Source organism: Heteronotia binoei, chromosome 5, assembly GCF_032191835.1.
Source record: "Heteronotia binoei isolate CCM8104 ecotype False Entrance Well chromosome 5, APGP_CSIRO_Hbin_v1, whole genome shotgun sequence".
NCBI classification, from domain to species: domain Eukaryota; kingdom Metazoa; phylum Chordata; class Lepidosauria; order Squamata; family Gekkonidae; genus Heteronotia; species Heteronotia binoei.
Window position 1 is genome coordinate 30,206,668 of NC_083227.1, and position 17,354 is coordinate 30,224,021.

The 17,354-nt window shown below is 46.8% G+C and overlaps 2 protein-coding genes across 2 annotated transcripts in view; both read right to left on the reverse strand.

Moving 5' to 3' along the window:
• LOC132571273 (zinc finger protein 436-like) overlaps positions 1-17,354 on the reverse strand; it is a 54,264-nt gene that overhangs the window by 18,791 nt on the left and 18,119 nt on the right. The window lies entirely within an intron of this gene.
• On the reverse strand, positions 5,864-16,363 carry LOC132571227 (zinc finger protein 14-like). Its single transcript, XM_060237953.1, has 5 exons — positions 16,241-16,363; positions 13,978-14,459; positions 10,857-10,926; positions 8,849-8,959; positions 5,864-8,332 (listed from the first exon to the last, which is right to left on the reverse strand). Exons 2-5 carry the CDS (start codon positions 14,398-14,400, stop codon positions 6,228-6,230), a joined length of 2,709 nt encoding a protein of 902 aa, XP_060093936.1. The 5' UTR covers positions 14,401-14,459; positions 16,241-16,363; the 3' UTR covers positions 5,864-6,227.

The window sequence follows — 17,354 nt, forward strand, 5'->3', positions numbered from 1 at the left end:
AATACATTTTCCAGTTTCAATAGTTAGCAGTTTCAATAATTAGGCTTCAGGCATTAAACTTACTCTAAGTTTCTATAATTAATAAACCTCATATAGCCTTATACCTGCTATCTCTAAATTTTCTAAGAGTCTGTGCTCGATATCTGCTAAAGATCTTTAATCCAGTTTATGGCTGGTTTACTCAGAGACACCAACAGCATTCTGATACAAGCAGTGAAATGGTCACCAATTTGTGAGGCTTATATAAGTTTCTGGCCTGGGAATCTAACTTTTTACCTCAGATTTTCATCTTTTTTCCCAGGTCATCGTAGCCCTTTCCCACTAGCCGGATCTCCAGTTGGCACTGGCTAAAATCCCAATCTCTAAATCTGTATATCTCAGACCAAACTTGAGATAAGTTCCTGTCAGAAACTTCTTCCATTTGCATTTCTCAGCTTTTCTCTAACAAATAGCTTCTCAGCAGACACTCATCCTGAAATCACCTAATTCTCTCTTCTAGCAGATAAAATCCAGAAGCTTCCAAGCATTAGTACTTTTCTAATGTTTAAGCAAAACCGTGCATTTGGCCGACTGCACAAAAGAGTGTGGAGCAACAAGCATCTGAAAAAAGGCACAAAGATCAATGTTTACAAAGCAGTTGTGATGACAGCCCTCATCTACGGCTCCGAATTGTGGGTTTTATACCGTCATCACCTGCGACTCCTTGAGCGCTTTCATCAGCGCTGCCTTCGCACCATCCTTAACATCCACTGGAGTGACTTTGTGACCAACACTGAAGTCCTCAAGAGGGCGAAGGTTACAAGCATCGAGGCACTGCTGTTGAAGACGCAGCTGCACTGGGCAGGGCATATTTCTAGGATGGAAAACCACCGCCTTCCCAAGATTGCTCTGTATGGCGAACTTTCCACCGGCCATCAAAATAGAGGGGCACCAAAGAAGAGGTACAAGGACTCCTTGAAGAAATCCCTTGGCACCTGTCGCATCAACCATCACCAGTGGTCTGACCTAGCCTCAGATCGCAAAGCATGGAAGCACACCATCCACCAGGCTGTCTCTTCCTTTGAGAACGCACGCATAGCTGGTCTTGAGGACAAAAGGAGATTGAGGAAGAATCGCATTGCTACAGCACCAACCCCAAATCAGACTTTTCCCTGCAGCCACTGTGGCCGGATCTGCCTGTCCTGCATTGGTCTTGTCAGCCACCAGCGAGCCTGCAGCAGACGTGGACTACTGCACCCTTCTTAAATCTTCATTCGCAAAGTCAAGCCGAGAGAGAGAGAAGCAATATAAAGCGTTTAAAACAAAAGAACCATTTTTATTTTTTTTCCCACCACACCCAGCTACTTTCTGGCCACTGTGCTGAAAATGGCTGAGGGAAGAAATTGGAACTGGAAAGAAAGAACGAGTCCTGGTTGGGAAAGCTGATGTCTTGAAGGATGTTATGTTCCTCCCTGTTGATGGGGTTCAGCTCAGCGTTGCTGACTCAGTTAAGAGTGTCAACGTTATACCAGACCCAACATTATTGCTGGAGATGCAAATTAATGCAGTTGCAAAAGAGGCTTTCTCCCAACTCCTCCCAGCTCAAAAAAGGCCCCTTCACTTGATACAGTTGATCTGGCCACCAGGATCCATGTCACCATGCCATCGAGACTGCACTAGCGTTTCCCATTTGCAGAGCTGCGACCCAGTACCAGGTCAATACCGGGTCACCAGGGGCATCCTGACAGCCCCCTCCCGTCTCTATTTATCTTCGGTGCTGCATGCCACACCACGCTCCAGCCCCTGCCCCCCAAGCTCCTAGCTGTGCACACCCTGATCGTCCTCCGCCCAGAGGACAATCAGGGAGAGATACTGAGGCTGCATGCTGGCCAGAAGCCCTCCCCCGTCCCTCTCTAATGTTCGGGAACATCAGAGAGGGCAGGGAAAGCTCCTGGCCAGTGCGCAGTCTCTGTATCTCCCTGAGCGTCCTCCGCCCAGACTACCTGGGACAGAACTGGGCCACGGGGGGATGGGGTGTGTTTGGGAAACCCTGCACTAGATGAATGCATTGTACAGTGGTCTCCCCACAAAACCAGTTCAGAAAATCTAGCTGGCTTAGAGCAACCAGGGCTCAGTTGTTCTTGGGCGCTTTGCAGTCCCTCCACCGGCCGGCCTGGACAACTCCCTTCTCCATTATGCCCCCCCCCCATTGGTCTGCCTGAGGAAGGGTCAGGAAGGCCCCCCCTCTCTCCTGGCTTTCTGCAAGCGGAGTCAGATTCAACTGTGCGACTGAACAAGAAATACATTATTAGGGTTTGTAGAATCTTTCGGGCTCAAGTGCCGTGTTCTACTGGAGAAAGTTTTCCTTCCAGACGTTTCGTTCTCAGCTGTGGAGAACATCCTCAGTGGCGTTGCAGCCGGAGCAGGCGCTCAGACCTTCTTGGCTGCTGTGCATTGAGTGATGCACAATGCACAGCAGCCAAGAAGGTCTGAGCGCCTGCTCCGGCTGCAACGCCACTGAGGATGTTCTCCGCAGCTGAGAACGAAACGTCTGGAAGGAAAACTTTCTCCAGTAGAACACGGCACTTGATCCCGAAAGATTCTACAAACCCTAATGATGTTACCAGCCGTGAACACCTGAAATCTTTGATAAGAAATACATTTTCCAGTTTCAATAGTTAGCAGTTTCAATAATTAGGCTTCAGGCATTAAACTTACTCTAAGTTTCTATAATTAATAAACCTCATATAGCCTTATACCTGCTATCTCTAATTTTCTAAGAGTCTGATTCAAGAGGGCTTTTCTAAGCAAGCAGCAGGGTCGTGCTGGACAGAGGGCTTCACATAAAGTGATTTGGCTACATTAGGACACGGGGTCTAAATGACTGTGCTTCCTTTCCAGTAAGCTGGATATTTTGCCGTGTTTCGTGGGTCACGTTAACATTGATCCTTTCCTTCAATATCCTTTTTCAGACGTCTGGTCGGTTCTTTTACCCACATTCTATTGCAGTTTATATTGAACAAAGCAGGAGTCGAGTGGCACCTTTAAGACCAACAAACCTTTTTCATCTTTGAAGGTTTGTTCTACTGCTTCAGACCAACCGGGCTGCCCGCTTGGATCTAGTTTATATTAAAAGTTTGGATTGTGTGGCTTCCCACTGAATGGCGGACTATAATGATTAAGGGAAAGAAATGAAATAACATCAATGCTCCCCTCCACCTCAGGAAACTGCAGGGGCGGGGAGAGTACTGGCCAAAGGGTGAGGTCTTTGGGCAGCCCCCTTGAGCTAGCCTGACATTCCCAGGGCCGGGGATCAAGAGATTTTGAAACCCCACCTGTAGTATTCTCTGGGGAACATGTGGGAAAGGTGATCCCTTAGGTATGCAGGCCGCTGGCCATATAGGGCTTTAAAGGTAAGAACCAGCACTTTGAAACAAACATTAAGTACATTTTCAGCAAAAACCAAAATAACATAGCAAACCCCACATCTCTCGCCCACCTTGCCCCCTTAAAGTATGCCTGCCATCCCAAAGCCTGTAAAAGCCATGATAAACAAGAGAGGCTTATAGTGCCTCTCTCCAAGGAAGGGCCCCGGTCACCTCTCCAGGGAGCCCTGGTGAATGGTGCACCTCAGATCAGTTGGGTGCCAAAATGTCAGCTTTCCAGTTATTCCTATAATGCTTCTGGATTCTTCTTCTGTGTAGGAGAGGTGTAGAAAACTCCCATTTACAGGAGAAAACAAATCTAAGGAAGAGATGAGATGTCCCTAAGCTTAAACATCTGGATGTGAGTTCCTTCCCTACCCATGTTTCAGGCATGTTTCTGGAGTTGCAGGTGGTTCAGTGGCTGCGAGAGGATATCTGTTCTGGGAAAGGGGTGGGGAGCGTCCCTGCTGACTCTCCATCGAAACCACAGATCAGGGGTGGCCAACAGTAGCTCTCCAGATGTTTTTTGCCTACAACTCCCATCAGCCCCAGCCATTGGCCATGCTGGCTGGGGCTGATGAGAGTTGTAGGCAAAAAGCATCTGGAAAGCTACTGACCACTCCTGCCATAGATGGTGGGATCCTTCTCTGCCAACTAGGCAAGATGGTAATTGGGGGCATTCGTCCTCTGGTGGTTCTGATCCTGTTTGCCTGATCAGTCCCCAAGTGGGCCTAGGGGACCCCTGCTTGGCATGTGCCACAGTGTCCCAGAATTCTTTCTCTTGTGCTCTGTCCTTGGGACCCCAGAATATTCTGTGGGATTTGGAGTGTCTCAGAGGTATCTCTGCTTGTGTCTCTGTTCAGGCCTTGAATGTGAAGTTCATTGAGATTTTAGAAAGGAGTGCTTTCCAGCACCTTCTCCCTCCATCAAACCGGAGTGGGGTTTCAATGCTTACCCTGGAGCTAGAAGAATGACCAAGCAAAGCTAAGCAAAGTCACACTTGGTTCTTCAAAGTAAACTTTCCTTCTTTGGCAGACCCCTGGAGGATTGGCACCCTTGCCGACTGCATGCCTTCCCCCTTCCCTGGACTCCTCTCTTACAGTAAGACGGTTGGGGAAACTACATGGTACAGAGGGACTCCACTTTAAACAAATGTAACATTTATTTGCAACATGCAACTATTTACAGACATTTTTTAAAAAAAGGGAACAGAAGCAACAAATCATAGTAGGGAAAAAATGCTCTCCCTCTCCCTGTTATACTACTTGCCCTCACTGGATGACTGGCAGGGCAGGCACCTTACTTGGACTGGTGCAAGCCTGACCACACCTTCTGAACTAACTGATCTCCAAGACTGAACTCAAACTGCAGCAGGGCCATAGCCAGAAAATTTGGGAGGGGCAGGGGAAAAATTTAGGTGGAGGGGCCCCCCGCTCTGCCTGTAAATAGTTGCGCCATGGAGGAGGGCGGGGGTCAACAGAGTGGTGGGGAGATTGGGGGCTGCAAAAGCAGCTACAGCAGAGACAGCGGGGCCACGAGGGCGGCGGAGAGAGGGGGGACAGGGAGAGCAATGGAGAGGCCATATAGTTGGAAGGGGGTTTGGGTCGAGGGGCCTAGCCCCCCCTCCATAGCTACAGGCCTGAACTGCAGGCTTCCCACCCAAAATCTCCAATATAAAACCCAGTTCCCAGCCAGGAACTGGTTTACCCTGCTGCAGCCTTCTGGGAAACAAGCCTGAAAGACTTCCTGTCTCTCTAGGAGGCCTCCACAGAATTGCTGGTTCCAGACAGGAGGGGAGGGGAGAGGAGGATGAGACTAGGCCAAAGCCTGGCCTAGAGTTTAATAGACTCCTCCGCCAACTCCCAGACAAGCACAGGCCTAAAATGGGGTTTCCTCACAGGCTGCATAACTATTTCCCATCCATGTTCCTTGCGATATAGTTTCATAGAAAAACAATGCTGTTTCTGGCTACCAACATGCTGATTGCACAGATTCTCTGCTTCTAAATTTCCATAGATTATTTGCACCTTGTTTTCCTTCCACCCATGAAGCAGCGAGGCAAGTGTCCCTGATCCCTGCACTAGAACCAGCATCACCTTCAGAAAGCGCTTTGGTCAACCAGTGTGTGTTGAACAGGGATGCACCCTCAACCACAAACAAAGATTTAGGTGGAATAGTAGAGAAATTATAAGCACCAGAACCTCTGTCATTTCTGAAAGTCGATGTACAGAATCTTTGTTGCAATGGCACAGAGCAGTGCTCTCACGAGACATGTTCAGAATATGGGGTGGCTTTCTCTAAGGTAAGTGCGTACAAATGGCCCACATTCATAGAGCAGGTGTGAGCCTTCAGAGAACAGAGGAGACAGTCTGGAGCAAGGCAATGAGAGGCAGCAGTGGCAAAAGAGTAGCAAAACTGTTCTCTTATCCAAAAGTTACAAGAATGTCTCAAAAGTAGACTCTGAAGCAAAAAAGTGAAACTTTTAATCAACAGGAAGCAAAAGTGGAAGAGGTCAGGGTGACATTAGATCGTAAATCTCTTTTCTGTGAAGAGCTGGACTTCGCAGCATTGCCTAGCAAGGTTAGAATTTGCATGAGAGAGCACAGAGGGGAGGAACTGCCCCCTTGTTAGGAGGACAGTTTTAAAAAATGGAGTAAGCGGAAAAGTCCTGTGATGCAAGGGTGACCATAATAATGGAATCTCCTTCTGCACTCAGCATTCAGACGTCTTGTCCCCTGTGTGGGTTCTTAGATGTATTTGAAGATTGCCATTCAGACTGAATCTCTTCCCACACTCTGAGTATTTATGAACATATGAACATATTTAAAAGGTTTCTCCCCCTGTGTGGGTTCTCAGATGACTTTGAAGAGTGCCATTCTGACTGAATCCCTTCCCACATTCTGAACATTTAAAAGGCTTCTCACCTCTGTGAGTTCTTAGATGTTTTTGAAGAGTGCCATTCTGACTGAATCTCTTCCCACACTCTGTGCATTCAAAAGGCTTCTCCCCTGTGTGGGTTCTCAAATGAATTTCAAAACGGCTACTGTGACTGAATCTCTTCCCACATTCTGAACATTCCAAAGGCTTCTCCCCTGTGTGGGTTCTTAGATGTTCTTGAAGACTGCCACTCTGACTTAATCTCTTCTCCCCTGTGTGGGTTCTTAGATGTTTTTGAAGAATGCCACTCAGACTGAATCTTTTCCCACACTCTGAGCATTCAAAAGGCTTCTCACCTGTATGGGTTCTTAGATGTTTTTGAAGATTGCCACTCCGACTGAATGTCTTCCCACACTCTGAGCATTCAAAAGTCTTCTCCCCTGTGTGAGTTTTTAGATGATTTTGAAGAATGCCACTCAGACTGAATCTTTTCCCACACTCTGAGCATTCAAAAGGCTTCTCCCCTGTGTGGGTTCTTAGATGCTTTCGAAGATCACCACTCCGACTGAATGTCTTTCCACACTCTGAGCATTGAAAAGGCTTCTCCCCTGTGTGGGTTCTTCGATGTTCCTGAAGAGTGCTACTGTGACTAAATCTCTTCCCACATTCTGAACACTCAAAAGGCTTCATCCCTGTGTGGGTTCTTAGATGACTTTGAAGACTGCCACTCTGACTGAATCTCTTCGCACACTCTGGGCATTCAAAAGGCTTCTCCCCCGTGTGGGTTCTCAAATGAGTTTGAAAATGGCTACTGTGATTAAATCTTTTCCCACATTCTGAGCATTCAAAAGGCTTCTCCCCTGTGTGGGTTCTTAGATGACTTTGAAGAGTGCCATTCTGACTGAATCTCTTCCCACACTCTGAGCATTCAAAAGGCTTCTCACCTGTGTGGGTTCTTAGATGTTTTTGAAGACATCCATTCTGACTGAATCTCTTCCCACACTCTGAGCATTCAAAAGGCTTCTTCCCTGTGTGGGTTCTTAGATGACTTTGAAGAGTGCCATTCTGACTGAATCTCTTCCCACACTCTGAGCATTGAAAAGGCTTCTCCCCTGTGTGGGTTCTTCGATGTTCCTGAAGAATGCTACTGTGACTAAATCTCTTCCCACATTCTGAACACTCAAAAGGCTTCTTCCCTGTGTGGGTTCTTAGATGACTTTGAAGACTGCCGCTCTGACTGAATCTCTTCCCACACTCTGAGCATTGAAAAGGCTTCTCCCCTGTGTGAGTTCTCATATGAGTTTGAAAATGGCTACTGTAACTAAATCTCTTCCCACACTCTGAGCACTCAAAAGGCTTCTTCCCTGTGTGGCTTCTTAGATGATTTTGAAGACTGCCATTCTGACAGAATTTCTTCCCACACTCTGAGCATTCAAAAGTCTTCTCCCATCTGTGGGCTTTTTGATGCACAAGGAGCTGTGATCTGTGTCTGAAGTACTTTCTGCACCGAAAGCATTTCCATGCCTTCATTATACTCTGCTTTGGAAAATGTACATTATCTTTTCCTCCCTTAGAGGTCACCATTCCAGTCTCCGAGCAAATAATTAGTTCCTCTCCTGAGTGAATCCTTTGGTGTTGAACAAAATCTGATTTCTCTGAGAAGTTCTTCCCACAGTCTGGGCAGCTATAAGGTTTCTCTCCTATAGATGTCCTTAGATCTCTAAGGAGCTCTGCTCTGTGAATCACGGTCTTTCCACATTCCTGCCATTGATGGATCTCCTTCCCACTGTGCATTCGTAAGTGGTCATTACATTTGGATTTATCTGAGAAGTCCACTCCACACACCAAGCACTTGCATGTTTCCTTCACCATGTAAATGGCTTCTTGGAAATCCCCCACTTGGCAAGTAATGGGTTTATCCTTCTTCTTGAGCACGTGGCTTCTTTTCTGCCTCTTAGGTCCACCTTGATTCCAGAAGCTTTCTCTCAAGCCTTCATTCTTGACTTTATCTGGCGATGGAGGATGCAATCCCTCATTCTCCTCATTCCTGGCTGGAAGAAAGAAAGAGATCCTGTTAGAACCCAAGCAAGGAGGTTTGATCTGCACCTGAATTTCCATCAGCGCTCCACAGATATTCCAGTGGCTTCTTCCTGCTGTACACTGAATTTACATAGTAAAGGAAACATACAAGTGTACAATGATAGATACTTTAAAAGTACATTATGCCTCCTGCATGAGACGCTTAGTTTTGACTCTGTTTATAGGTTCCCCACCTGTGTGACTTCCTTGCTATGAGGAGAGGGCTCTTTTCTTACTGAAGCTCTTTCTGCACTGCAAACAATTATATGGTTTCTCTCATGAGGGAATTGGCATCTGCAAAATGACATTCATTCTCCGACGGAAGGTCCTTGCAAAGGCCTCGCCTGCATTTTCATTTTCCCTGCAGTGCATTCCCTGGTGAGGATGGAGGCCTTTGTTCCTTCTCTTTTTGACTGACCTTTCTTCTCAGATTGGGATTTCCCAGAAACCACCTCCTTGGCAAGGAATGGGCTTCTCTGGCCTCTTACCTGTATGGCTTCCCTCCTGCCTCTGTGGTCCATCTCCATCTTCCAAGTTTCCTTCAGCATCTTCATTCTCAGCTTTTTCCAAGAAGAGCCCCTGGAATTCCTCTGCACCTGCTGCTGGAAAAAAGGAAAAGCTTCAATCAGCACCCAGGAAAGAAGCCAAGGCAACAGTCAGACAGCTCAAGAACGTGGGTGTATTTCTTTTATCACATCTTTTTTCCTCCCAATCTGAGAATCCAGTCACATCTTATCCCTGCCAGGCCCTCCCACTGAGCTGTTTCTAAATCCTGCCTGTCCCTCCTCTCCGCAGATTCCCCATATGTACTTTAGGGGGGAGAGTGTTAATAATCATTCCCCCACAGTTCCCTTTTGCCTTGCAGCTCTTTTGATCCTCTGCTCTTGACAATTACATACAAGAAGTTATCAGAATATCCAGTCTTTCAACTGCACTCAGAGCAGTTCTGGACACAGCCAGGAGGAGCTGGTTTTCAGCTTCCCCAAAATACACATTTTGTGGGGGGGAGGGGGAGAAGCCAAGAGAAGAAGAAGAATTGCAGATTTATACCCCACCCTTCTCTCTGAATCAGAGATTCAGAGCGGCTTACAGTCTCCTATATCTTCTCCCCCCAACAACAGACACCCTGTGAGGTGGGTGGGGCTGAGAGGGCCCTCACAGCAGCTGCCCGTTCAAGGACAACCTCTGCCAGAGCTATGGTTAACCCAAGGGCATTCCAGCAGGTGCAAGTGGAGGAGTGAGGAATCAAACCCAGTTTTCCTAGATAAGAGTCCACGCACTTAACCACTACACCAAACTGGCTCATCACATGATCCTCAGAGTTTAAAGGAAGATACCCACTATTTCTGGAAAAGGTGCCATTAGGGGGGGAGTAATGAACTATGAGAAAACCAACCCTGCAGTGTAGGGCTGCTTTTCTCAAGTTCAGAGCCAGTTCCTTTCTATCTCTGAGTCATTCTCTGCACTTTAGCTGGGCCTATGTATTATCTAATGCGCAGCCAAGTCTGAATCAGCCAGGCATTTCTGCCATTCCTAGAAGCAGAGTCAGCCTGCCTATAACCCCATTCGGGGGGAAGTGTGTTGTAAAGGCTGCGACTTGAGAAACTGGGATCTGCCCCTTCCGGATTCTTTCTGAGGACCTCTCAGCCCAGCCTTGGCCTCAGGCCAGCACTCCCTCTCTGGCTTGGGTGATGGCCACAACACAGGCCTTCGTTGCCCCTGGATCAGCAGGGTGGCTTGTATTGCTCTACCAGTAATGCTGAACATCATTTTCACAGCCACCCCAACTCCTCGAAGGCCCCTGAGGCAGCAAAGTAGCTGGGCAGGCCTCACAGACATATACTGCTGTTCAATATTTTGATTAATGCATCATCCCAATGGAAACCATTTGTACTCTTGATCACTGATCACTTCTGCAGATCACAGTGCAAGACACAGCCAACTTATGGTGAACCCAGAGTTATTCAAGGCTGGAGACATTCAGAGCTGGAATGCCATTGTTTGCCTCTGCAGAGCAGCCCTGGGCTTCTTTGGTGGTATCCCATGCACAATCTGATTAGGGCTGGCCCTGCTTGACTTCTGAGATCTGACAAGACTGGGCTCACCTTGGCCACCCAGGTCAAGAGAACATGGAGCCTCCATTTATTCACCATGACTAAGAGCTACACCCAGATTTCTCTCCTTGTTCTTTCTGGAGCCATCTTGAGACCCTCCAATGGAAGGAAGGTGAGAGATGCATATTTTAATTAATATCTATAAGGATGGAACTGCCTTCCAGGATTCTGTCTACTCCTCCTTAAAGTGGGGTGGCCATCACTACATCCTCTGGCACTACATCCCAGAACTCAAGTCTGTGGAGTCTGCAAAAGTATTCTGTCCTATCCTGAACCTTCATCCCAAACATTTGACTAAGTACACCAATCCCATCTGGGCACGGGACACCCTTACGACTTGAGAGGGCATCTTGGGCATATTCCTGGGCCTGCGCCCTCTGACCTTTCTCTGATGGAGGACCTCCTTCTTCCTCAGAGAACTTGGTTTCCATCATCATGGATCGTTCCCAAATCTGAAACAACAGCAAAAGAAACAGGTAAGAGAAGGAACTGAACAGGCAGAGGAAATGGATCCTGACCCACTTCCGGTCTCTTTATCCCTGCATCCAGCATCAGAGCTGCTTCAACCACAGGGGCAAGAATCAAACTTGGGTTTTCTTCCCAGCTTAGTGAAATATCTGGAGGTAGAAATATCCAAGAAAAGATGGGAACAGTACACTGAGGAATTTTAGGGAGTGCAGGGAAAGCTACACTGAGAGCAACTGTGAGAAACAAATCATCAGGAGTTGATGGGATATCAATAGAAAAAAAAGGTCCCTCAAAATCATACCAAGAACATGCTAACGAATATGGAAAACAAAGTCATGGTCCACAGACTGGGAATGCTCAACTGACACTCCAATTCCAACAAAAGGAGGCATCAAAGACTGCAGCAACAACTACTGGACCTTCACATTAATTTCTTGCCGGACCAAAGAGATGCTTACAATGTTACAACAAAGTCTGTTACCATTTGTGGAATGAGAAATGCCAGATTGTTCAGGCTGGATTCAGAAAAGGCAAGAGCACTGGAGATAACATGGCAGATTTATGTTAGTTTTTGGAGCATACAAGAGAATCTCAGAAGAAAATCAGCTTGCATTCCATAGATTACAGAAAAGCTTTTGACAGTATAGATCATGAAAAACTAACGTTGGTTTAAGAATGAATGTGTGTGCCGCAACATCTGATTGCTTTGATGAGCAACCTGTGTTCTTGTCAAGAAGCCACTGTTACGACAGAAGATGGAGGAACAGAATGGTTTCTAAAGTGGCAAAAATTGTCAGACTGCAGTGTGTCTGATCTCCTGTCTCTTCAGTCTATATGCAAAACATATCAGAAGAGAAGCTGGATTAGATTTAGAAGAAGGTGGAGTGACCATCGGCAAAAGAACAAACTTGAAATGTTCAAGACTTTCCGTTCCTTGGCTCCACCGTGAACTGAAAGAGTGACCACAAAGAAGGAGATTGAGGCTGGGAAAGGCAGCCAAGAGGAAGCTAGAAAAGACTCTTCAGTGTGAGGATTAAAAACGTGAAGGCCCGGAAAAAAAACCCATTTTTTTTCCTGAATCCGTTTTTGTTTTTTTCTGAAAAATTGAAAAAAAGGAAAGGGAAGGGGAAAAATTGATTATGGAACGTTTTATTTTAACATGATGAATAAAATATTTTAAGACAAGGTGATCAAATATTTTCTAAGTCATTTCTAAAAAATATGTATGGTATCAGATTATTCTAATTTCTGTGCACTGAGGACAAGCAAGTCCTAGGTCATGCCCATTCATTGAAACTTAGTCCTAAACTCCCTTCTTATACACTTCCCCCTCTTCAATTCTTTTTATGAGAATGAGTTTTTTATTTGTATTCAATACTGTGGAGAGGAAATATGAATAATTGTTTCTTCTGGATTGTTAAAAATTGTTTTGTAGAGGGTTTTTTTGTCTGTTTCACATAAACTAGTAACCAGTTCAGGAGATTGTTGCTCCATTTGTTACAATTACAAATAAATATTATTTAAAAAGTAAATTCTGTTTGTAATAATTGTCTGGATACACTATATTTTTAATATGTTAGTTGTGATAATTTCATGCCAAGTGAAATTGTCCATAGTCATATTTTATGTTCCTAAAGTAACAGAATGACTTTCAATCTGGAAAAGAAAAAAGAAGTGCTAAAGTAGCATTTTTTTCAATTTCTCTGAAAATGTCTGGGATTTTTCAGGAAATTTCTGGAAATTTCACATCTCTAGGATGTGTCTCTGGTGACCGAGATCCAAGTTAATTCATGCCATCGTATTCCCCACTACTATGTGCAGGTGTTAAAGTTGGACGATGAAGAAAGCTGGCATGGAAAAAAGTTGATTCTTTTGAAATGTGATGTTGGAGGAGAGTTTTTACAGATAGGGTGGACCGCCAAAAAGGTGGATTCTAGATGATATCAAACCTCAACTCTCCCTAGAAGCTAAAAGAACTAAATTGAGACTATAGTACGTTGATCATATTATGAGGAGAAAAGAGTGACTGGAAAAGACAATGCTGGGAAAAGTTGAAGGCGGCAGGAGAAGAATGAGACCAAACATGGGATGGATGGCCTCAATCAAGAAAGCCATGGCTCTCAGCAGGGGTCATTTTGTAGAAAAAGAGGTGCTGAAGCTCATTAGCACAACTCATTTGCATATGCCAGCACTCCTGAAAGCACCAGAAGGTGTAGTAGATTATATCAGCTCAGCATCTACCTTCAAATAGACAGCTTCAAGAGGGGATTAGCTAAACATATGGAGCAGAGGTCCACCAGTGGCTATTAGCCACAGCTTATCGTTGGAACTCTTTGTCTGGGACAGTGATGCTCTGTATTCCTGGTACTTTGGGAGGGGGGCACAGTGGGAGAGCTTCTAGGGTCCTGGCCCCACCGATGGATGTCCTGATGGCCCCTGGGTTTTTTGGCCACTGTGTGACACAGAGTGTTGGACTGGATGGGCCATTGGCCTGATCCAACATGGCTTCTCTTATGTTCATAAATGCTTCTTGAATGATAATTGTCACTATAAAAACTTACTTCCAGCATATTTTTAAAATTACTTTCTACTATGTGGCCACAGTGGCATGAGGAAGATTTCCATCTGTCTGCTAGATATGTTTTGGTTATTTTTTGTGAGGAAAAATATTAGAAAGTTTGTCAAATCTTACAGTTCAAAAATTCTCACAGGGAGTTCGAACAATTGAAACCAGAAGCAAGGGTGTATTTTTGGGGGGAGGGACAGGAGTGTAAGGAAAGAGTACAATAAAATTTAGAGGTTCCAGAGATCTGCTCCTGTGAACTCCTGCCCAAAATGAGGCCTGGCCCTCAGTTGGTAAGACCTAAGCAAGGCCATTAACGGTACAATATTTTGGAAGACATTAATTCATGGGGCCGCCATAACTTGGAAGCAACTTGGTGGCAGTTAACATACATGCACAGCACACAGAAATATCCCACATGAAGCCTTAGTATAAGATCATTACTTGAACCGAGTGAATGAAAGCCCCTCACCTGCTCTGCCTGCCTCTCCTCCTCTGCCTGACTCAGGAGGAAACCTTCGGCTAGGACCACCGCCTGGGAACTGGTCTCCGGCCCCCATCCTCTAACCCAGCTCTGCATATCTTGAGGCAGGACAGTCAGGAACTGCTCCAGGATCACCAGATCCAGGATCTGCTGCTTGGTGTGTCTCTCCGGCTTCAGCCAGTGATTGCAAAGTCCATGGAGCCGCTTGTAAACCTCTCGGGGCCCATCGGCCTCTTGGTAACAGAACTGCCGGAAGCATTGTCTGCGTTCATCTGCGGTCATAGTGTCCTGAGCCAAGGTCTCTGGCATAGCTTTCCCCCAGAATTCAACACTACTCCCTGCTTGGATGGGATGAGGACCTGTCCTCGATCTCTTCCCAATTCCAGGGCCTTCTGGGTCCTCTTCTTCCATCTCCTTCCTCTTTCTCTTGATTGGTCTCTGGCTACAGAAAGACCCTTTTATTCACTTGCCTATGAAACGGGAGAGGGAAAATATTAGAAAGAGCAGAAAGAATCCTAAAGAGAATGGAGTTATATCACTGACTATGGTTGAGAGACATGCAAGTGTATCAGGTGTGCCTCCGTGCTGTACTTTGTGGATCAGGATGAATGTCATTGTGCTTATGTTATTTTAAGTATTAAGATTTTAAAAAGATGTTTGTTTGGTCCTTCTCTGTAATCTGCTGTGGATGTTCTGAGCTCAGCCTCCAGTTTCTGGGACCAGTCTGTCTAGGGGGTGCCTCTCAAGGTGTACTGGAACTCAAGACTGGGGAGGGCTCAGCCACTGCAGATGGCTCCTCCACAGGCCAGAAGGGCTGGGCAAGAGCTCTGCCCAAGCAGCCAGCAGAGGGGAAGGGAGAGGCCTCAGGTCTCTCCAGGTCAAGGCACAGGGGCTGCTGGGGGGAGCAGGAGGAGGCAGTGAAGGGGCAGAGGTCCTCAGCTGCTTCCTGGCTGTTGTGCTGAAATGGCTAAGAGGGAAGAAATGGAAACTGGACCCTGGAAAGAAAACTAGTCCTGGTTGGGAAAGCAGATGTCTTGAGGAATGTTACGTTCCTCCCTGTTGATGGGGTTCAGCTAAGCCTTGCCGATTCAGTTAAGAGTGTCAGCGTTACACCAGACCCAACATTATTGCTAGAGAAGCAAATCAATGCAGTTGCAAAAAAGGCTTTCTCTGAACTCCGTCTAGCTCCAAAAATGGCCCCTTCCCTTTGATACAGCTGATCTGGCTACCAGGATCCCTGCCACAGGGACACGGAGACTGGACTGGATCAATGCTCAGAAACTCCAGCTGGTTCAGAGCAACCAGGGCTCAGCTATTGATGGGAGCGAGAGGGAGTTCTGCCTCCCTCCACTGGACATCTGCCTTCTCCATAATGGCCCCCACGAAAGGTCTGCCTCCAGAGGGGTCAGGGAGCCCCCCCTCTCCTGGCTTTCTGCAAAGAAAGCAAAACTGAATGATCCAAGAGGGCTTTTCAAAGCAAGCAAAAGGGGAGCGCGGGACAAAAAGCTTCACAAAGTGACTTGGACGCAGGGCTTTGGGGGGGGGGGCAGGAGCGCAGTTCTGGCTGGCTTGGCATCAGGGGGTGTGGCCTAATATGCAAATGAGTTCCTGCTGGGCTTCCCACACACAAAAGCCCTATTTAAAACAATGGCGATGTCAGAGGGTGTGGTCTAATATGCAAATGAGTGCTGAGCTTTTTCTACAAAAAGAGCCCCACTTGAAGGCATCATCAGGCCCCCTGGTCTAAATCACTGTTTCTAGTTTGCAGTAAGCTGGATCCTACGCTGCCATTTTGCAGCATTTCCTGGGTCACGTTCACATTGATCCTTTCCTTCAACACCTTTTTTCAGACACCTGGTCGGTTCTCCTCCCCAAATTCTATTGCATCGTTTATGGAAAGTATGGACTGTGTCGAGTCCCATTCAATGGCGGACCAGAATTAAAGGAAATCAATAAAATAACCTCCTAAACGCACCCCCATTTGGAGGGGGAGGAAAGCACCGGCCAAAAGGCGAGGTCTTTGGGCAGCCCCCGGGCACAAAGGATCCCTCCGACCTCCCTGACGGAGAACGTCATTCCCCTTTGCAAAATGCAGATCCCGCCTTTCAGGCCCTGCAAGGGACACGGTGAGGGCTAAGGAATGAAACCACAAATCAGAAAGCCGCGTTTTAAAATATTAAGCTCCCCCCCTTCCAAGCCACAGGAGAGCAGCGTTTCTGTCGCCCAGAGCAGGACTGCAATGATGACTTACAAGAGAGTAAACCTTCCCGGGATCCGGCTGCAGCCGATGCAGGGCTTTTCTCTACCGTGGCATCTCCGGAGCCCTCCCTGCTCCCTTCCCGGATTCAGATGCAAACCCTTCTCTCCTCCCCCCGCCCTCCTTGCTCGGCCTTTCTAGCAAACCTCTCGGCTGCTTTAACCCTGGAAGAGCTGCAGGCAAAGCAAAGGAAGGAAGGAGACGCTAATGGGCACCAGGCAAATTGGGGGGGGGGGGGCTACGCTTGGAGGGCACCCACTGACCCTGAATGTCTTGGAAGGCTGCAGTGTTCCGCTACCGGTGTCTCAGCCTTGTTGTGGCTCCTGGAGTCAGATTTGTGGTGTCCATTTCTCCTTGGGCATAGGGTCTGTCTGTCCTGTTTACTCCCTGCAGAGAACCGAAGGTCCTTGCTGGCATTTGATGGCCTATACAACGGGTGGCCAAATTTGCTAAATGTAAGAGCCACATAGAATAAAAGATGTCTAAGAGCAGCAAGACAGGGAGGGAGAAGTGGAAAGAAAGCAACTTTAAATGCATTCTCTGAGCTGCTGGCTGGCTTGGTGAAGTGATTTAAAGAGACAAATGCCTTCACCAAAATGGCCGATGGGGGTGGTGGAGGTTTTGAGAGCCACACAAGAAGTGTGAAAGAGCCACATGTGACTCCCAAGCCGCAGTTTGGTCACCTCTAGCATATACTATGCTAGAAGATGAGCAAATGAACAAGCCTGAGATGCTGTTGCTGATGTTGTTGAGTCCAGGGATTGTGTTGTCTGGTGTCTGTGGCAGCAAAGGTGACATTTGGGGTTTATTGCAAGCTCTGGTGCCATTGTCCATGTTCAACTAAGATGTTGTGCTATTGCGGGTAAGGAGTTGTTTGACGTTGCGGGGTGAGGTGTTTCATCTGTGCACAAGGAAAGCTTTGCTTCCTTGTATTTGTGAGAGAACTGCCATTGTCCAGTAGAGTTTGTAAAGCCTTGTAATGATTTGAATTCCTTTAATTGTTGGTAAATTGCAGTACAGAAAAGGGGTGGGTGAAAGGGGGAATGAGTGTGTGAGACGATTGGGCGGAACTAAGAAGTGTGGGTGGAGCTAAGAAGCATGGGTGGAG

Coding starts and splice junctions, on each gene's coding strand:
- LOC132571227 (XM_060237953.1), bottom strand. CDS start 14,400: ATGGAAGAAGAGGACCCAGAAGGCCCTGGAATTGGGAAGAGATCGAGG. Junction 10,927..13,977: donor AGGAGAGGCAGGCAGAGCAG/GTGAGGGGCTTT, acceptor CTGTTGTTTCAG/ATTTGGGAACGATCCATGAT. Junction 8,333..8,848: donor GCAGGAGGGAAGCCATACAG/GTAAGAGGCCAG, acceptor TCTTTCTTCCAG/CCAGGAATGAGGAGAATGAG.